The 21,368-nt window shown below is 35.8% G+C and overlaps 3 protein-coding genes across 10 annotated transcripts; 1 reads left to right on the top strand and 2 right to left on the bottom strand.

The window, feature by feature from the left end:
* Window positions 1-339: 339 nt before the first annotated feature.
* LOC111458330 (F-box protein At3g54460) lies at window positions 340-12,407 on the top strand. Of its 7 annotated transcripts, none has more exons than XM_023100913.1 (12): window positions 340-1,096; window positions 2,757-5,351; window positions 5,431-5,644; window positions 5,737-5,985; window positions 6,095-6,154; window positions 6,251-6,381; window positions 7,603-7,717; window positions 8,873-9,536; window positions 9,670-9,714; window positions 9,894-9,932; window positions 11,559-11,659; window positions 11,959-12,407. In XM_023100913.1, the coding sequence occupies exons 1-8, from the start codon at window positions 519-521 to the stop codon at window positions 9,038-9,040; spliced, it is 4,110 nt and encodes a 1,369-aa protein (XP_022956681.1). In that variant the 5' UTR covers window positions 340-518; the 3' UTR covers window positions 9,041-9,536; window positions 9,670-9,714; window positions 9,894-9,932; window positions 11,559-11,659; window positions 11,959-12,407. The 7 variants fall into 7 exon arrangements, with proteins under 7 accessions (XP_022956681.1, XP_022956679.1, XP_022956682.1 ...); XM_023100911.1 differs by having other exon boundaries at window positions 9,670-9,783; XM_023100914.1 differs by lacking the exon at window positions 9,670-9,714.
* On the bottom strand, window positions 11,062-12,444 carry LOC111458336 (two-component response regulator ORR11-like). The gene is given in 6 exon segments (XM_023100926.1): window positions 11,062-11,480; window positions 11,614-11,684; window positions 11,779-11,856; window positions 11,933-12,045; window positions 12,155-12,267; window positions 12,269-12,444. Coding segments are annotated over 6 exon segments (705 nt in total). The 5' UTR covers window positions 12,412-12,444; the 3' UTR covers window positions 11,062-11,293.
* A 2,797-nt stretch (window positions 12,445-15,241) lies between these two features.
* On the bottom strand, window positions 15,242-17,953 carry LOC111458199 (protein NRT1/ PTR FAMILY 5.4). 2 transcript variants are annotated; one of them, XM_023100709.1, is made up of 5 exons: window positions 17,823-17,953; window positions 17,282-17,751; window positions 16,563-16,840; window positions 15,952-16,292; window positions 15,242-15,867 (listed from the first exon to the last, which is right to left on the bottom strand). In XM_023100709.1, the coding sequence occupies exons 1-5, from the start codon at window positions 17,947-17,949 to the stop codon at window positions 15,329-15,331; spliced, it is 1,755 nt and encodes a 584-aa protein (XP_022956477.1). In that variant the 5' UTR covers window positions 17,950-17,953; the 3' UTR covers window positions 15,242-15,328. The 2 variants fall into 2 exon arrangements, with proteins under 2 accessions (XP_022956477.1, XP_022956478.1); XM_023100710.1 differs by having other exon boundaries at window positions 15,952-16,289.
* Between the last annotated feature and the right edge of the window lie 3,415 nt (window positions 17,954-21,368).

The following is a 21,368-nucleotide window of genomic DNA, read 5'->3' as shown; positions in this document are numbered from 1 at the left end:
ATAAAATTACAATTAGATTTTAGACTCAATTAATAAAAACACCCATAAATATTATACTTTATTTTAATTTTTTTTTAAAATTTTCATGTAATTATTTAAAAAATAGTTAAATAATAAGGATAAAATAAAAAGACCAAAATTGAAAAATCACATTTGTATTATTTTTAATAAAAAAATTAATTATATTGAGAGAAAATTAGGCAATTAAATTTATTGAATATAAAAAGAATATTATATAATTAGCCGCAGAGAGTTTCCAGATGGGGCCCACATTCTTACCCAATGAAAATTAGAAAAAGGAAAAAATAAAAAATAAAAAATAAAAAAGGAAAGCCAACAGAAGCTTTAGAAACCGCTATTTCTTTCTCTTTCTGACCAATCTTGCTGCTATTCCCATGGCGGTCTTCGCTTCGAACAATGGACGCCCGTAGTCTACTTTACAGCAATCAACAAGCGAAAATTTTCGAATTGTGATTTGTCCAATCTCCGTAATCACTTCAATCCAAGCTTCTTCTCTAATGGACGATGACGACTTCTCTGACTACAAGCTCTGCGGTTTCTTGTGTGTGGTTCTTGCCGTTCCTTCGCGGCAGTCCGAACTGGTGAATGCTCTATGTCCAGGTACGCGTTGTTATGTCTCTGTTGAGAGTTCTGATGTTTGTTTTACTTCCGAATATGGCGTCGTGCTTACTCCGATTGAAGCAAACCCCAAACCGCTCTCCAAGGCCGGTGTTTCGCCTCAAGATTCTGAGCAATGTGGGGGGACGGTAGGTGGAGAGGGAACTAGTACGGTGGAGAATGGTGATTTAACTCTGAAGCTCAAGATGTCTGCGAGAGGACGTAGGACCTCGGGGAAAAAGAGGACGAATAGGATGGGGCTGGTTCATGGCAGCATGAGCGTTGTGCATCAAATTCACGCTCTGGTAGTGCACAAGTGCTTGAAGATTGACGCGCAGGTGATTTTCGTTGACATTGGCGTTGATGAGGAGGCCCGAGCTGTGTTGTTGGTTGATGTTCATCTTCCCGTTGAATTGTGGTCCGGTTGGCAGTTTCCTAGATCCAAGACGGTTGCTGGTGCGCTATTTAGGCATTTGAGGTGATGGATTACTTTAAGTTCATTCGATTTTTTTTTTCGGTTGAGTTTGAATATGGGTTCGTACTTTTCAGTGACTTTCATGAACATATTTCATGAGTCAATGTTGAAGAGGAACTCGAGTGGCTAGTGGTTATGTTTCTTTTTTGAATAATCAGATTGACGCTCAAAAAGGCTATCGTTTGTCCAACCAAAGAACTTGAGTATGTTAAAACTGTTGGATGATGAAAGTCCCACCTCGACTAATTTAAGAAATGATCATGAGTTTATAAACAAAGAATACTCTCTCCATTGGGATGAGGCCTTTTGGGAAAGCCCAAATCAAAGTCACGAGAGCTTATGCTCAAAGTGGACAATATCATACCATTGTGGAGAGTCGTGTTCATCTAACATGGTATCAGAACCATGCCCTAAACTTAGTCGTGCCAATAGATTGGTAAATCCTCAAATGTCGAACAAAGGAGTCAAGCCTCCTCAAAGGTACGAAGGCAGTAAAAAATGACTAAGACTCCAAAGGAGTCGAGCCTTGATGAAGGGGAGGCGTGCTTTGTTCGAGGGGAGGTGTTGGATGATGAAAGTCCCAAATTGGCTAATTTAGGGAATGATCATGGGTTTATAAACAAAGAATACTCTCTCCATTGGGATGGGGTCTTTTGGGGAAAGTCCAAAGCAAAGCCATGAGAGCTTATGCTCAAAGTGGACAATATCATACCATTGTGGAGAGTCGTGTTCATCTAACAAAACTACCAATCCAGGTGTATGACATTATTTATCTTCCAATTAAGGAACCTCCATACATTATGTAGCTTCTTGAAAATGTTTAGAGAACTGATATAAGTTGTAACTCCCTCCATAAAGCCATATAATCCCTTCATAAAATTTATAGACAGCTCATGTTGGTGAAAAAAGTAGAGTCTTCATTCCCTTCATCTAATCTATCTAATCCTGGATTCTTGCATCGTTATTGGTTATCTTGAGCATTCATCTCCATCGACTCCAGCTTCACAAACCTTGTTTGCTCAAAAACAATTTTCTTCTTCGAATTTGTGCATATGGACATTAATCTTCTTCATCAATGGCTCCTTTCTATGGACACCCGAAGTAACAATTCATTTCACTCTCTGATAATATTCTTAGTAGCCTTTATCTGGTTGAGAAATCAGACTTTTTTAATCCTTCCCAGAGGTACTTAAAAGGAGTGGTATTGTTGTGAAAAATTCTTAAATTTAAAGAAGATAGGACCTGTAGATATCGCCCTAGTTCGCATTCTTAAAAGGGAAGGAATGAAAGGATTTGGAGACAAACTTGAAAGCTCTTGATGTTTTGGTCCCTTATTCGTTTATTAATTTCTAATAATCGTTTTGGCAACTTATTTATTTAGAGACCAAGCAGTGAAAAAAAAATGTTTTTTTATTAGTTTTTGCAAGAATCAAGATTGGTATAAGTTGTAATCTATAGTCTATTCATTCTTATTTGTTTATTTTTTTTCCTCTGTTAAGTAGGATCTTCGACTCCTACTTCTGTTAGCTTTTTGTAATGGATTTTTGTTTCATACAAATGTTGTGAGTTTATTATTGTATGTATTTTCAGTTATAAATGGCCTTTTTAATGAATTTTTGTTTTAGATGAAATGTTTTAAGTTTATTATCCTATATACTTTCAGTTGTGAATGGCAAGAAAGAAGCTCTCTACTTGTTGGAAAAGATCATTCTCAAGTTGCAGATATGGTTAGGAAGAGCGTGTGGAATCCCGCAGAATGTCATGTCCACAATTGCAAATTGCACAATAGTCCTGGAGGTTCTTCAAATAGAAGGCTCTTTGAACTTCATGAAATATTTAGAAGCTTACCGAGTATTCTTAGGTCATGCAAACCTGAATATACGAGAATACAACCAGAGGATGATTATTCTCAATCAGGCATATGGGACATATCAGATGACGTTCTGATTAATATAATGAAAGCTCTTCGCCCTTTGGATCTTATTAGGGTTGCTTCAACTTGCCACCATCTGAGATCCTTGTCTGCATCAATCATGCCATGCATGAAACTCAAATTGTATCCTCACCAGCAGGCAGCTGTTGAATGGATGTTACGCCGTGAGCGGAATACTGAAGTTTTCTACCATCCTTTATATGTACCTTTTTCAACGGAAGATGGTTTTTCGTTCCACATAAATACCGTTACTGGTGAAATAGTCACTCTGGGGACCCCAGCTATCACTGATTTTCGTGGGGGGCTTTTCTGTGATGAACCTGGCTTAGGAAAGACAATAACTGCACTGTCCCTTATCTTAAAGACTCAGGGAACATTAGCAGAACCACCACCTGGAGTACAAATTGTTTGGTGCACACATAATGGCAACCGTAAATGTGGTTACTACGAGGTTAGCAGTAATAGTAATACTAGCACCAACCATTTATTGGTGAAGGAAGCTGTGGGCTGTAGTTCTCTGAAAGGAATGGAGGACTTAACATATCATACGCCTAAAAGGGCAAGGCTGACGACCTTGGATGACAGACATACAGTAACTAATGATTCATGTGCTGGCAATGAGATGATATCTCCATCATCTACAGACTATGCAAAAGCAGTTCAAATGGTTCGATGCACTAGGAGCTTGAGTAGTGTCGAGAGAAATCTTCTTCTCACGTATGAAGGAGCATCTAGCCTTTCCAGACACCTGAATACTGGTAAAAAGTCAACAAGAACACGGACAAGGAAGTTGGCTGCTGGGGCAAAGAGAGCTGGTGTGTCTAATGGATTCACAAACAACTATGAGGTGCCTGAGACAACCACCGCAGATAAATTCGAATATAAGGACACATGGGTTCAGTGTGATGCTTGTCACAAGTGGCGGAAGCATTCAGAAACTTCTATAGCTGATGCTAGTACAGCTTGGTTTTGTAGTATGAATACTGATCCTTTTTACCAAAGTTGCAGTGTTCCAGAAGAATCTTATGACAAGTGCCGTCCAATTACTAATATTCCAGGATTCTACAGCAAAGAAACTTCTGGAGGTGAGGAGAAAAATATTTCGTTCTTCACCAGTGTGCTCAAGGAAAACATGGCACTGATAAATTCTGGAACAAAGAGAGCCTTGACTTGGTTATCTAATCTAGCTCCTGAAAAAATTTCAGAAATGGAAACAACTGGTTTAAGAAGTCCTATATTAGCATCTTATGTGGTTCCTGGTAGTGATGCCTGTGGTTTTCATAAAATGTTCGAAGCATTTGGTTTAGTAAGAAAAATGGAAAAAGGCACTATCAGATGGTATTACCCGCATAATCTTCACAACTTGGCATTTGATGTTGCTGCTCTGAAAGCTGCATTGACTGAGCCACTCGATTCAGTTCGGTTATATTTATCAAGAGCAACCCTGATTATTGTTCCATCAAATCTAGTTGATCACTGGAAGACTCAAATTCAAAAACATGTCAGACCTGGTCAGTTACTGGTTTATGTATGGACTGATCATAGAAAACCATCTGCACATTGTCTAGCATGGGATTATGATGTTATCATTACCACATTTAGTCGGTTAAGTGCAGAATGGGGGCCACGGAAGAGAAGTATATTAATGCAAGTGCATTGGCATAGGGTCATTTTAGATGAAGGGCACACCCTTGGCTCTAGTCTTAACTTAACAAACAAGTTGCAAATGGCTGTTTCTTTGATATCTTCAAATCGCTGGATATTAACAGGAACTCCAACTCCTAGCACACCTAATAGTCAGCTTTCACATCTTCAACCATTACTTAGGTTTCTTCATGAAGAAGTCTATGGTCAGAATCATAAGTCATGGGAGGCTGGTATACTTAGACCTTTTGAGGCCGAAATGGAGGAAGGAAGGTTACTTTTGTTAGACTTACTTCGTAGGTGTATGATTAGTGCAAGAAAGACGGACTTACTATCCATCCCTCCTTGCATCAAGAAAGTAAAATACCTAAATTTTACAGAAGAGCATGCTCGAAGTTACAATGAACTTGTAGTTACTGTGCGGCGTAATATATTGATGGCTGACTGGAATGATCCTTCTCATATTGAAAGTTTATTGAATCCAAAGCAATGGAAATCTCGAAGCACAACAATCAAGAACATCAGACTATCTTGCTGCGTGGCTGGACATATTAAAGTTGCAGAAGCTGGTGAAGATATTCAGGAAACCATGGATATTCTTGTTGATGATGGTCTGGATCCTATGTCACAGGAGTATTCTTTTATAAAATATAATCTTCTTTATGGCGGGAACTGTGCTAGGTATTATTCCACTTTGATTCATGCCGACTCTTTCACAATGTTTTGTTTTTGTTTTATTAATGAAAGAATGCTTGTATAGGTGTGGGGAATGGTGTCGTTTACCTGTGATTGCACCCTGTAGGCATCTTCTTTGCCTTGATTGTGTTGCTTTGGATTGTGAAGGGTGTACCTTTCCTGGCTGTGGTAAATTATACGTGATGCAGACTCCTGAAACCATAGCACGGCCTGAAAATCCCAATCCAAAGTGGCCTGTTCCCAAAGACCTTATTGAGTTGCAACCATCATATAAGCAAGTAGGCTGACTACGAGTGATAGTTACTTGAAAATATGTGGTTTGAACTTTATCAATATATGGCCAACTGATCGTGGTGTGTGATATTTACAGGATAACTGGGATCCTGATTGGCAATCAACTTCTAGCAGTAAAGTTGCATATCTCATTCAGAGATTAAAAGCTTTAAGTGAAGCAAATGATGAAGCTGCTTTGTTCCCTCCCCCTTCATTGACTAAATCTGATGTACTACTGCAGGAAGTAGACCACTCAAGGAATATCACTTCAGATCATGAAATAGTCAGAGAGAAAGTTCTTATTTTCTCTCAATTTCTTGAGCATATTCATGTCATTGAACAACAGGTAACCTTTTTCCAATTATTTTATAATGATTATTATTATTATTTTTTTTTTCGAAAGTCCAGGAATTTTGTACAATTATCTGAACTTAGCATTGTGTCTCCTTGCCCAGTTAACCATTGCCGGCATCAGATTTGCTGGGATGTATAGTCCAATGCATGCTTGTAATAAGGTGTGGCATTCAATTCTATCATGTTCATAACGCGTAGAGATACCTAGGTTTGATGCTGGTGTCGAGGTGTGCATTGATTCTGTTTCACCGGTGCAGATGAAATCATTGGCCACGTTTCAGCATGATGCAAGCTGCATGGTGCTTTTGATGGATGGAAGTGCTGCACTGGGTCTTGATTTGAGCTTTGTAACTTACGTATTTCTAATGGAGCCAATCTGGGACAAAAGGTAATACAAAAGCATTTTATGTTCAAGTCGTTTGATGGATGATTTAGACCTTCGTACAGGACTATATATAAAAAATAAGTTGTTCTTCACCATCTCAAATACTCTTGCAGCAGATCTGATTTTTTATTTGAGAGAGAATCCTGACCATCCTGTCTTTCATCTGAATGAAGTCTTATCACTTCAAGTATACAACCCATATATAGGGATACCAAGAACTTTCAAACTTGGTAGAGAGAGTAAATAGTGAAAGTGTCTCTCCAAGTAGTTTGAGCATGGATGAATCTGTTTTTGCTAAATGAGAAAGTGGTTAATGAGAAAAAATATTGGTCGAGTCCTGCAGACTTTCATTGAACGATAGGTCTTAAATTAGTTGATTGAATTTTCTCATTCGGTTAGTTATGCTGCGACCTGAGGATTTTTCACGACTCATCTACTGCAATTAGTTTGCACTTTGAAGAATCAGATTTACTAGGCATGTAGCTTTTCCTTATTGTTGCTGATATATTGTAGTCCACCGTTTTTCTGCAATTAACAATTAGAAAGGTCTGGATTCACGACTCATCTACTGCAATTAGTTTGCTGATATATTTTAGACCATAAGAAAACAGTTAACCTTGCAAGTAGTAAAACATTTTCTCTGAATCCAAACCTTTCTGAAAGAAGTCTTTCCTAGCGATCTGAATTTGCTTTGCAAGAATGAAAAAGTTCAACGAGGGGGATGTTGCATGATGATGAATTGTCGCTTTATGTAGCCAATTATGTCTTTAACATAAGAGCTGATCTTGGCCTCGTTAATTTTGTGAGTGATTAATACACTTTTTCCTCATTTGGTTAATTTTAAAAAACAATCTTTCCTCTTTCCAAATAGTCTTGTATTAAGCTTCTAAAGCACTAGAGTGAATTACTACTTATTTCCTCCCTTATACACCTCTGTTATTAAACATCTTGAAATATTTGAAAAAACAGGCTAATTCATTATTTATTTTCATCTTTCTTTGAATGTTATCTTGGTTTCCATCCCATACATTTTCAGATCGTCATGCATTTTGCACTTTTAATCCAAGTAATGGATCAATATTTCTATGCATTTGGCTCTGACTACTCAAAAGATAAAGCATTAATAACTAATCCATCATGGCTGCGCAGTATTCTTTTTTAACTGCTTGACATAGGATTGTTTTCAATTATAGCAATTCACTCAATTATTTTACTCTTTTTTAGCATGGAGGAACAAGTGATTAGTCGTGCTCATCGGATGGGTGCTACTCGTCCTATTCATGTTGAAACCTTAGTAATGCATGAAACAATTGAAGAGCAAATGGTACAGTTTCTACAGGTATGCCATACGTTCTGAAATAGTAGTGGTAGTGATCTTGCCTTGGGTATTAACAGTCTTGTTATTACTTTTTCTTTTTTTTTTTCTTGTGTGTGTGCGTGCTACATGGGATGGGGAGATTCAAATCGGAGACCTTTTAGTTGAAAGTACACACTTTTTGCCAGTTGAGTTATGCTCAATTCGCTTTGAGTATTAACAATCTCATTATTATGTGCTCTAGTTTTTGTAATTTTGCATCCTGTTTCTTGAGCTTGGGCTGTTCATTTTTGTAGGTGCCTCTTTTTCTTTTTTACTTTCATTTATCTTAATAAAAGCTGGTTTCTTTTTTAAAAAAACAAAAACCTGTATGCTTGTATAATTATATTACAGCAATTTCTTCCGAAGAATTTACTGAAGTTGTCTTTGATTTCAAAGGTTCAGCTATCAGGATTTGAGGACCTCGGTTCCTCATTCTTGATAAAGCACACCTTTCTTATCTGTTATGTTTTGTTTCACACGCAAGAAACCTTCTATTAAAGTGGAAAACATGCACTTTTAAGCCTCTTTAATTGTATGAGGCACGACCCAAAGAACATCTTAAAGATAACGGCTTAAAATTAAAGAAATCCCTAAAAACCTTATACAAAGTTTCCCTTTCCGTTCTATTTTTAAGTGCTAAGATGCATCTGGATGAAGAGAGCCCGAACATTCTATTGGTCATACCTAGATACCCCAAATATCTTCTTCTACATATTGTGAAGAAGTCCAGAAAAGTAAAGAAAAAGCACCTGGTCCTTTTTTTTCACAATTTTGGTATCAACAATACTAGTTCTGGAGGAGGCTGATCTAGGATTTTTCTATTGAATATGTTCAAGATATTAACCTCTCCAGTGGGGTTTAGCAAAAGATAACCCACATTATTCATTTGTCTTAAAGGCTAAATGTTCATATCTCCACCAACATTGTTGAAATAAAAAGAATCAAAGTTGATGAAGGAAGAATTTGGAAGGCCTGATTATGTAGACTAAACTCTCTTTTGCACATTCTATGATTGATTTTTTCTTTTCCTTAAATGGTTGATTTTTCTGAAACGCTCCAGGTCATTCTTTTTAATGTTTTAAACCTCATTATTTACTCTTTTCTCAACATGCTTTGTTTCCCCCCTTTTAAATGAAGGATACTGATGAGTGCAAAAGATTAATGAAGGAAGAATTTAGCAAGCCTGATTATGAAGGACCACGTGCTCATCGTTCAATGCATGATTTTGCTGGGAGCAATTATCTTTCTCAGCTCAAGTTTGTGAGGACAAATCCTATGATGGAAAAGGCTGTAGAGAATATTTAATTGTACAGTGCAGTTCTCTGACATATCTTATTGCTGTTACTGTAGACATTATGATAAGATTGGTATCACAACTTGAAGGGAAAGATCGAAGCAAAGGGTCTGCAGTGGCTCAAATTCTATTCATAAAAATCAAGAAATAGTTCGTGTATGTTCATTATGTTTCCAGTTCCAAGTTATTGCTGAAGACTAAAGAATTCAATCAGCATATTGTTATTACTTAGGTTTAGAAGAACTTGGATCTGCAAAATGTGTATCATTCAGTAGAGTAGTCTCCGATGGGCAGAAATATGGAGTGAGCTCCTGGGTGGATGGAAGATGCTGACTCTCTTCATAGCAAACGAAAAGGCAAAGCATTTTTATTGTAATGGGGGGTAGGTCTCATGAGATCTACGCAGCTGTAGGAATCAAATAAAGCTCGCCAACAGAGTTGTCCGGTATAGTGATTCTGATTCCCTCACAAATCCATTCCTGGTCATAGCAGCAGATGGCAGGCCAGGTTCGAATTCATATTAGACTTTTATTTGTTTGAGTTGCTCCCACACATGATTTTTGGAGGGAATATTGTACACTAATCATCAATTTTTGTTCTGCTCTTATAAGTTGGCTAAGCCATTGAAATATTGGCTCAGGTTGTAATACTGCTGGTGTAAGAATGAAAGGTGTCCATATATGAGGTAGAATGTGTCTGCAAACTTTACCATTTAAAAAATCACCATTCCAAATTGATGGAAATAAATATTCTGGTTAGATATTTGATCGATTAACCGTATTCCTGACAAAGCCTGACTTATCTTGTGCTTTATAAATTATATCTATGTGAATTAACTTCTTTTTTCTCATTTGCTTTATTCAGTATGTAAAAGATTGAAATTAGGGCAAGCATCCAAGAAAGGTTGGTTGATTGAGGAGCTTCCAGTTTCTAGTCTGCAAGAAAGCTAAGATCTCTGTACTTCATTATCTTATTGAGAAGTAACCATGAATTATCTTTAGGTAAAGGATAGAAATGGATAACCTCAGTGCTAGTGCTTTTTTACTAACTTTCTGACAAAATAAAGTTAATATATACATATATATATATCAAAAGAAAGAAGAATGAATTGAAGTTCCTTTTCTACCCTTTTTTTTCTCTAAATCTTTTTGTCATAATCACACCACAAAAACTACAATAGGCACTCTCAACTTTGGAAGTTTGACCAACATCACAATGGCTACACGCTAGCTACTTTTCTTGCCTTCTCTTCTTACTCTTTTGTGGATAAGAATCAATGTATTACTTTCACTAGGATTAAATATTGAGTTATTATATTATTTGTTTTAGTAATTCTTAGCTTCGTTTGAACCTAACTTAGTGGTCAAGCATTAGTGTCTCTTGTACGCTCTAAAAGAGAATTTATTTACTCTATTTGCATTTTTTACTATGAGTGTCTTTTTGATCTTCGATATTGATTCAAGATTGAATGGTTTTATTCTAACAAGGCAAATATGAAGAAGGAAGAGAATTTTTCCAATATCTTGCAGATTCTCTCCAATCTTCAAGATCTTTCCACTTTCTTTCCTTTCCTTTTATGAGATGAAGATAAATAGAAAATGACAATTATTAAAACATCAAAATGAGAAGTCTGATTCTTTCTTTCTTCTTCTTCTGTTATTTTTTATTATTTTTTATTAATTATTTTAGGTAAATGAGAAGTCTGATTCAAAACATGAAGGATGAAGGTTTAAAACCTATAACTTCTATGCCTATTAAGCTATGCTCGTATTGGCGTGGACATGTTGATTAAGAGTAAATGTATGCTCGTGTTAGCATGAACATTTAATTTTCTGTCGAGATTTTCGAAAGTTTGAGAACTCTTTTTTTCCTTTTTCATTGTTGAGATATGAAATCTCAAATTTACCCATTATGACTCCTCTGGAATTCTTCCAAGATTGACAAGCAGTTTCGTGGAGAATTTGGAAACAAGCAAATCTTGACCAAATTCATTCAGCAATCTTATTAGTGGCTCAGTGCCAAAATTGGAAAATTAAAAGACAAGATTGTATGTCTTTATTTTGTTTGTTTGTTTTGGTAGAGATCGAATCATGAGTACAGATATCTAAACTACAAAATAATGAGATTTCTAAGCCTAAAAATCCGAAGTTTCATCAACTTTGTACATTCAGACACTCAAAATGATTCACTCTTGTAACATTAGAAAGTACATAATAATGGTCATTTAACTCTAAGAACTGATAATGTAAGCCGGAAGTTTAGATTTAGAGAGGTTCATTGTATTTTGCTCTTGTTCTCTCAGATGATTGACTCTGTTCCATTTCCTTTCTCTTGAGATTGTTGCAATCCATTTCCTTGGCTTTTCCTCTGCATATGAAAGGCTTAAGCTTGTTGACATCAGATAATTTCACTGGTTTCAGCAAAAACTCCTCGGCTCCTTCTTCCAAACATCTGATTCAAAACAAATAACCAAAACCCAATTCAGATTGACATGATTGACATGAATTTACTGGTTGTTTATCATTTCAGATTTGGATTTGCTTGGAAACAAAATGGTTCCTGTTCTAGCTGTTTCCCTCCTCACCTGTTGATTCTTGCTGGAACATTCTCAGAGGACATAATCACGACAGGTATGTCTTTAAGTGAGTCAGATTCCTGCAAAACCAGATAGGATTTTCCTTTTCAGATTGAAATTGGTTGGAAAGTAAGAAAACTAAGCCTTATGTCTTGAAAAGAAGAAGAAACTTGCCTTGATCTTTCTTAGAAGATCATAGCCTGTCATTTCTGGCATACAGTAATCTGTAATGATGAGATTAACTTCAATCTCCTGCAATCAAAGCAAAACAAATCAAAACAATGCCCAAAAGAACAACAAACAAACATCCAAATTGGAAATCCTTAACTTGATGTTGATGATGATGATTTTCAGGGGAATAAGGAGAATGGATGCTTCCATTTCTCTCTCTAACCAAACCCAGAAGCTCCAAAGCCTTGCTTCCAGAATCCACAGCCGTAACTGTAAAAAGAAAAAAACCAAACCAACTGTTTAGAGCCTAAATTCAAGCCATTCTTAGAACCCTAGAGAGAGTGAGAAAGAGAGAGAAGAAGGTTCAATGGCAGAGTACCATTGAAGGAGGAAGTTTTGAGCAGCCTTTCAATCAGCTTCCTGTCTACAAGGCTGTCATCGACAGCCAAGACATGGAATTGAGCATTAGAAGAGACAAGGGCCATGGGAATTGGAGGAAGAAGAAGAAGAAGAAGAAGAAGAAGAAGAAGAAGAAGAAGAAGAAGGTACAGAAAGGGGATTGCGAAGAAGGAGAGGAAGAAGATAGGGTTTATAAATGGAGAAGAAGAAGAAGAAGAAGAAGAAGAAAGAAGGCATGGCGTAAGATTAGAATGGGATATGGCGAAATCCTTTGAAAAATTTGACAGTTTGGAAAGGCAGATCCGACAGATTTTGTTACACAATCTCGCGGATCTCTTAGGGTTTGATTTGTTTGAATTCAACTAGAAGCAAGGAAGATGGTGCTTTGCTTTGATTTCTTCTTTTTCTTCCACCCAAAAGAAAAGAAAAAAAACCCAAATAGTCAAAGTATAAAATAATTGAGAAATTGAAAAAAGTCTTTTTTTTTTTATATTAAAAAAAAATCAAGTCCCTCTCTTTATTACTGGAATTTTAATTTTTATTTAAACAAATCATTAACTATTAATTAGTTCTTCATTTCATGGTACTAATAATCCATTCTATTTTTTTTTTTTAACTTTTAGGTAATTAATGAATGTGTTGGGTTTTGATTGAAATAATGTTGATTCATTTATTTATTTTCTTACCATATTTATATTCATCTCGAATCTTATCTAAACCCGTATTAAATACAAATGTTGATGGATATTATTAGTGTTAATATATTTTATATTATGTAATATTTTGTTGATTTTTTTTTTTATGTTGATTTATTTTTAGTGCCGATGTTGATATCAATAGAGTATTATATATATGCTCGGACATAGTTTAATGGATAAAGACAATGAAAATGTCTTAAAACCCGACATGAATGTAAGTCGGGTAAAAAGAATAATGAAAATTGAAAAATGTGAAAGAGAATAAATTAAGATAATAATTAAAGAGGATAAAATTAAAAAAAATATATTTGAATTTATTTATGATGGAATCAAAAGGGGAGTACAGCCCTACCGTAGGAGCGTGATCCTTTAATCTTTAAGCACATGCAGTGGCCAGCCACCTTCTCAGCTCAAATTCCAGTGGATCTTATTTTCCAAAATTATTGAGATTCTTGTCATCAAATTTTTAGATTTTTACAATTTCTTTTCCTTTTTTTTTCCTAATAAGTTTTGGATCTTGATAAAAACTAAATTAAATTTCTTTATCCAAATCTCCTAAAATAAAATCTCTTGATTTTCACTTTTTTTTTTAATTCATTTAATTTCTGTTTATCTTTAATTTTATATATATAAAGAAATTAAGATGCATTTTGACTATTCAACTTGGATTTGTATAAAGAAATTAAGATTTTTTTTTTTTTTTTTTTGGTAAAATATTGATATTCATTTGGGTGGGGGAGAAATTTGAGGCCTTCCCAATTGACAAATATATATATATATATATATATCAAATAAATATATTTTTTTTAATAAAATTTAGGGTTTGGTAAATATGGTGATATTTGAAAAATTATTTAAACAAAATATTTTGAGAGAGGGAGTTTAATTATTAGGTTTGAAATATTGGATGTTTGAGGCATAGCTTCACATCTCAACTTTGTTTTATTCTTTTTATCGAAAGAAAAAAAAAGAAAAAAAGAAAAAGAGAATCCAAATTGAATAGAGAAAGGAAAGAAAAAAAAAAGGTGTCATAGTATGTGACGACCCGACTTTTCTAAATCTAGACCGACTTTGATCCTCACTAAATGCATGTTCTTATTGTTTTAAAACTCTGAGAAAAAAATATATAAAAACTAATAAACAATATTGCCACACTAAACAAACTCCAAAATATATACTAAAACGAACGAACCACCAGTTGCATTCTCTGAGTCAGGTGGACATGGAACCCATCAAACGCTAGATCTTGTGATGAAAACTTACATTAGGGCGACATAATTGAACATAAAAACGAAATAAGAGATCTACAATTTTTTAGTCCTCATTTTCTTCCTAAATAGTTGAACGAAAAATATGAAATCAGGTATATTACGATAGATCAAATATTATAGGGTTTTGATCGAAAAATTTCGAGCATTTGTTTACTAAATAATAAATTAAAAAATGGGTTTAATTTAGAGATTTGAAAATGACCCAATCCTAACTCTTTTGGCCAATAAAAAAAGAAAATGATTCTTTTCAAGTGTTTTATAACATGTGAAACATTTTTTTTAGTGTTATCTTAACTAATTTATTAATTCAATTCAAACTTATCCACATTTTTTTTTGAGATATAAATAAATATGAATTATAAAATAAATGAAAACCATAAAATAAAAGTGGAGAATGTAATGAAATTCTTGCACTATCTTCCAGACGATGGGATTTTTTTTTTCCAGATATTAGTTAATAATTTATTAATTTTATTTTAGTTTAATTTCAAATTTGTCATTTGAGTCGAACTATTATTAAAATGTTGACAAGTGTCACAGTCATACTTGTCCAAAGCGTGTTACATGCGGCCGCATGTCGGATGTCTTAGTTATGCTTGTCCAAGACGTATTATCCATGTCTGCATGCCTGTTCCAAACCCTTTTTATAGACATTTATTATTTACTGTTGTGTCAATACAAGGGTGCATGTTCGATCATCAAAATCATGTCTACACCCGCCAGGGCTAAAATGCCCCAAAATATACTATAAGGGATGTGACTAGTTGTCAATTCTTCCTACCCGAATTATATGCTATCAAAGTCGTCGTTGTTACTTACTCTTAGCTTACAACATTATTTTCTTTTAAATTGTTTTCAACCTATTTCCTCACAAACATTTTCTAAAACATTTCTCTCAAACATGACCCGAGACTTGAACTTATGTTACTATAGTCCGTGAAGTCAATTTTACACAACCGACTTGTTCGCTGGTTAAAACAAGTGCGGTTCAATCGCTATCTCAATAATGTAATTATGGTATAGAATTTGACTCATTTTACTAATCTTTTGANATATAAATATTATCACATCCCAAAAAAAAAAAAAAAAAAAAAAAAAAAAACAACAACAACATTAAATGATGATTAGAGAGATTAATCTCATAATTATATGTTCTCCCTCTAATCATATGATAATGATTAATCTTCAAATGATGTCATCTCCATAGCCTCCTTTGTTGCTGTTCTTCCCATGATCTTCACCATCTTTCCCTCCAACTCTCTTATACACATAACCATTGGCAACCCAAATGTAGCAACACAAATTCAAACCGCTCAAACCAGCCAAAACCCAGTAGAAGTACTGCAGTTTTGAACGGTTCAGATTGTCCACCAGCCATTTGTGGCGGCTCGCCGCCTGGACTGCCGAGATGATGGCGGTGCTCAGAAAGTTCCCGATTCCGATCACGCTGATGTACGCCGCAGATCCTATGCTCCTCATGGATTCGGGCATTTGGTCGTAGAAAAGTTCTTGGAGACCGACAACGGCGAAGGCATCGGAGACGCCACAAAGCATGTATTGTGGAATTAGCCACCAGATTGTCATCGGAACCGTCACTTTTGGAGTGTCGATGAGGCCGTGTTCGGCGGCTACAGCGACCCTTTTGGCCTCTACCAAAGCGGAGGCGACCATGTTGAGGATTGAGATGAATAGGCCTATTCCTATTCTTTGTAGTACCGTTATGCCTACACAAAACATTAATAATCGACATATATTCATTTCCTCAACCTATAAATTGGACCTAATTTCGACTTATATTCCGTACTTACCGGAGTGGTGGCCGGTAAACTTTCGAGCAGAGGGGACAAAAACTCGGTCGTAGAAAAGAACGGTGAGAAGGATGGTGAGGCCGACGACGCCTTGAAGAGACGCCGGTGGGATCTGAAAGTGGGGGCCTATGGAGCGGAGCATGGTGGAGCCTTGCTTTGTGAAGAAAGTGTGGATCTGAGCTTGAACCACTGCAAACATTAAACAACTAAACCACACCGGAATTAACCGTCCCAACATCTTTACCTCCTCCACCTCCGCCACCGTGCTTAGTCGCCACGGGTCTCGCTTCTTTCTCGCTTTGTCCTCATCATCTATCAAAGTCGCCTTATCCAAAATCCTGCTTCAAACGCGATCATATTGTGTTTAATACAACATTAAACTAGCCTGATAAAAAAGCGACGTTTAGGTCATTGTAACACAATATTCAAATTTTATATATTTATGAAATATTTTTAATATTTAAGAATTTATTAAATTAAAATTTTCATTAAATAACATGGAAACTTAGGCTAAAAAACAAAATTAAAATTAAAAAAACAATAAATATTAAAATATTATTATTTTTTGAAAAAAAAAGAGAGTTGACCTATGAATGAAAATTAAGACATACCCGAATTGGCTTCTGCGATCCAAAGTCATAGGCTTGTGTTGACCTTCATCCTCATTTTTGGCATGACTATCTTCCTCGTAACACACTCTCCATTCCTGGCGCGTATTATCCACGCGCCACTTCCTCGCCGCCGCCACCACCACCTGTGCTATTCTGGTCATCGGACTTCCGACCGGAATATGGCGCCTGTACACCTTCACTCCGCACAAAAACAGTAGTAACGCCGCCGCCAAAACTCCGGCTAGAATTCCAAAACTCAGTCCCCATCCGATATTATCCTTTTTTTTTTTTTATCGTTCCAAAAAAAAAACTGAGATAATTAGATATTTAAATATTAAACAAATTTTAAATTTTATAATATTTCTTTTTTTTTTTTCTAAAATTGTTCGCTATTCATATCCCAATGCCTATTTAAAGAATTAAAGCAAAAAAGTTTCTTTTTTTTTTTTGTCCCAACATAAATAAAAAGTTTAAAGTAAAATTTTTCCCTTTTTTCTTTTTTTTTTTAATAAAAAAAAAAACATAATTTTGGTCATCCCATATTTGAACCCATTTTTAATCAAACCGGAAGCCGGTCGATCAGAACCGATTTTAATAAGCCGGTATCAAATTGAGCCGGTTTAATTGATTTTTTTCGGTGATATTTTGTCTTTTTGTTACAGCCATAATAAATAATAAAACGTTACCACTTCTAAATAAATAAATAAATAAAACAATACCTGAACGTAAATAACCAGAAAGACAGCTAAAGTGGACCCCACCACAAGGCCCACATACCACCAATTAAAGAACGAGCTTTTCCTCTTCCTCTGCTCCGGCGTCTCCTCGTCGAATTGATCGGCGGCGAACGTCTGGACACAAGGACGGTGGCCGCCTTCTCCGACCGACAAAATGTACAGTGCAAAAAAGAACACGGGTTTCCGGTGAGGGGCTCCGATCACCGTCGCCGATAGCGTCAGCAGCACCATTCCAAGGCAGTATATAAGAGAGGAAAATATTATGGTTTTGAACCGGCCGAGAAGTGAGTCGGCGACGAAAGCGCCGAGTATTGGGAAGACGGCGGAGACGCCGGACCAGTTGTTGACCATCTTGGCGGCGGTGGCGGTGGGTTCATGGAAGACGGTGGTGAAGTACATGATGAGATTGCTGGACAAGCCGATGAAAGCAAATTGCTCGGCGACCTCGACGACTGTCAGAAATGAAAAATTTGTCAGAAAATTGAGAGACCCAGAAAAGGAAAAAGAAGTAAGGAATTTTTACATATGACAAAGATTGCAGCTTTCCACCCGCCGGCGGGTGGTTGGGAGGGGCGGTCGGAGAGGTTCCGGTGATCGGGAAGTTTGGTGGGGAGGTGGAGGAGAGGGGCGGGGGATTTTTCTTCCTCCATGGGAATTAATGTGTGAATTTTACAATTAAAGAAGTGTTGAAGAGGGATATATATATACCCTTTTTGGAGTGGTAACTTTTTTGGAGGCCACCAATGGGAATCAAACAACATGACAGTAAAAAAAAAATAATTTACTTCTGTTGTTAAATTTGAAGGTAATAAAGGTAAAAAGGTTTTGATGTAGCTTGTTTAGTTTGAGTGGTGATAAAAGATGTTTGTTTGAGTCGGTAAGAGAGAGGAAGAGAGGTATTGAGGTGAAACCCACGGAAAGAGTGTAATAAATGTTTGTGAATTCCAATAATGGCCTTTACAGCCCAAAACTCCATATTTACGATGAACCAAGCTCGAGCTCATTGTGGGTAGATATTGTTCTCTTTTAACTTCCGAGAAAGCTTAAACGGGTCAATTCAAAGAGGAGAATTTCGAGCAGAAGTGGGTTTGGACTGTTACAAATGATATCAAAACTAGATACGAGTGATGTGCTAGTGAGTAGGCTGAGTTTCAAAGAGGGGTGAATTGTGAGATTCTTTTTTTATTGGAGAGAGAAATGAGTGTCGGAGATAATGGCCCCAGCCGGGTGTATTGAGGGGAAGCTCAAGAGAAAAAGTCCAAAAAAGACCATATCTGATATGATAGGCTTGAGCTGTTACATTTTGAGTTTTGAGATCTGGGTTTGGCAGCGTTTTGGTGTTCGAGTTTTCAAACTTGATGTTTTAACTAGATTGGAAGTTCGAATCTTCTGTCACCTGCTCCATTGCCTCCCTCAACGAAGGAGAATCAAGCAAACGAAAATTACATGGATAAATCGAAACCACATTCGAATAGAAACAATCATGACGATATAAAATTATAGATAAAAAAGCGTTAAAATAATTTATAATTATTATGAAATTTCTTTTTCGGTAGTTCAACCACCAAACTAGGTGGTATGACTGGACAGTTATTTTGTCGAGTCATTTTATAGAAAATTTTGAAAAAATTAATACAAATGGAAATTCAGTTGAAAATGCCCTTAATTCCAGTGCCACCCAATATGATATTTGTTTCTTTCCAAATAAAATTCCAATATATAAGGTAATAAGTTAACACTAATTATGATTTTTGGTCTATACTTCTCCATTTAAACATTTAGTTTACACGTCGTTAAAATTGGGTTTTGTTCCTTATAAATTAGGTAACATATCCGCAACTGTCAGGTTGGAAACATCTAGTACTAAATCTTGATTCGATATCCTAAAAACGCTTTAAGATAAATAGGTAACGTGGTCATGTTGCATGAGAATGTGAGATCCCACGTCGGTTGGAGAGAAAAACGAAACATTTCTTATAAGGGAAGGAAAGCTTTTCCCTAGTAGACGCGTTTAACGGAGCAAAACAGACAATATTTGTTAGTAGTGAGCTTGAGTTATTACAAATAGTATCAGAGCTAGACACCGGGCAGTGTGCCAGTGAGTACGTTGAGCTTCTAAACGGGGTGGATTGTGAGATTTCACATCGATTGGAGAAGGGAAGGAAACATTCCTTATAAGAGTGTGGAAACTTCTCCCTAGTTTAATCATGAGACTGACAATGATACATAACGAGCCAAAGCGGACAATATCGATTAGTGGTGGGCTTAGACTGTTACAGGGAATATTGGAATCATCTGGTACTGAATCTCAACTCCAAATCTTGGTCGATAACTCAAACATGTGGTGTTATAAATTATAATTATTTAAAAAAAGAAATATGGCATTTTTTTTTTCTCGTTAATGGATGAGCCATCAATTACCATCTCAAACCGATCTTCGCCTCGCAAACAATATTTAAATAATAATAATAATAGTAAGATTGATAATATTATGGTAAGTGGGGGAGACTTAAGAGTTATGATTAATTCATTTAAAATTCAAGTTAAAAGATAAAATAAGTGACCTCAAATCCAAAGTTTTCAACTTCACAAAGATAATGTTATTGATTAGATTAGATTAATTTTCTTAGATTTTGTAATGCTAGGAATTGCCGACTTTCTCCAGGAATTATAATTTTTACCCAAAAAAAAAACGTTACATAATTTCTCCTTAATAGATATGTTTTAAAACTGTGAGACTGACGACGATACGTACCTAGTTTGGTTATGATCTAAACAGATAAGAAATTGCATTTATTTAAGCTATGATCTAAACACGAACAGGGCAACATAAACGAAATAATATAGCCGATACTCAAAATTTGAAGTAATGGGGCCAACATGGAAACCAATACTTCTTACCATCTTTTCATACCTAATCAAATGACATCCCTAAAAGTAGCATCTAGGCTATAAAGAAAATAATGTCGTGATATAAAAATTACCCTATGATATGATTATAGAATATTAATACGTGTCGAGTATACATATGTTATAACTATATAGTATTCATATCGTCGTATAGCTTAGGTTAGCACCATCATGATTTTTCAATGTGTATTAGTATGATTTGAATGAGACGCGCAATTAAAGCATGTTAATTGAATAATTAACGGTTTAATTAGCTTTTCTAAATGGCTTTCTTGAAAAGCTTTCCACCATATGGCCATAGATTTTGGTGATTAGATTTTGGTTATAGTATTTTTTGACTTTGTGTTTAAATTGACATAATTTGTTTAGGTTGGTTCATAAAGGGAAAAAGGAGATTAGTTCTTGTTTAATGCTTAGATGACTCGAAATTAAACTTTTTTTAGTTATTAATTACGAACTTTTATGAAAATAATAATTTAGTCTTTGAACTTTAGTTTATAACGATTTAGTCTCTATATTATCCTCGTAATAATTGAGTTACTAAGTTTTAGTATATTACAATTTAATCGTTATATCTTTTATTTTGTGACATTTTAATCCTTGTTAAATTTTTTCTTACATGTCTATTGGAGATGAGAACAAAGCATTCTGTCATTAGCAAACGTGTTTTAAAACCTAAAGCGAAAGCTTAGAAGTAAAAGCCCAAAGAGGACAATATCTGCTAATGGGTTCGAGCTGCTACAAATGATATCAGACCCAAATACCAGGCGATGTGCAGCGATGACGCTGGCCCCTAAAGGGGTGAATTGTGAAATCTGGAAACCTTTCCCTAATAGAGCAGGACACTAAGCCCCAAAGACGTAGATTATGAGATCTGAAAACCTCTCTATAGCAGATGTGCTAGCAGAACACTGGGCCCACTGAGCCCACAAGAGGTGGATTGTGAGATTTGGAAACCTCTCCCTAGCGTAAGTGCTATGAGAACGCTGGGCCCACAAGAGGTGGATTATGAGATCTGGAGCCTAGTATGCAGCGTCTCGAGGATGCTAGCCTCTAAAGGAGTGAATTGTGAAATCTGGAAACCTCTCCCTAGCAGATGTGTTAGCAAAACATGGGCCCACAAGGAGGTGGATTATGAGATTTGGAAACTTCTCCCTGT

The sequence above is a fragment of the Cucurbita moschata genome, unplaced genomic scaffold (assembly GCF_002738365.1).
Source record: "Cucurbita moschata cultivar Rifu unplaced genomic scaffold, Cmos_1.0 Cmo_Scf00021, whole genome shotgun sequence".
Taxonomy (NCBI): domain Eukaryota; kingdom Viridiplantae; phylum Streptophyta; class Magnoliopsida; order Cucurbitales; family Cucurbitaceae; genus Cucurbita; species Cucurbita moschata.
The sequence above is the reverse complement of the archived record's forward strand: the minus strand, read 5'-3'. Positions and strand labels throughout refer to the sequence as shown.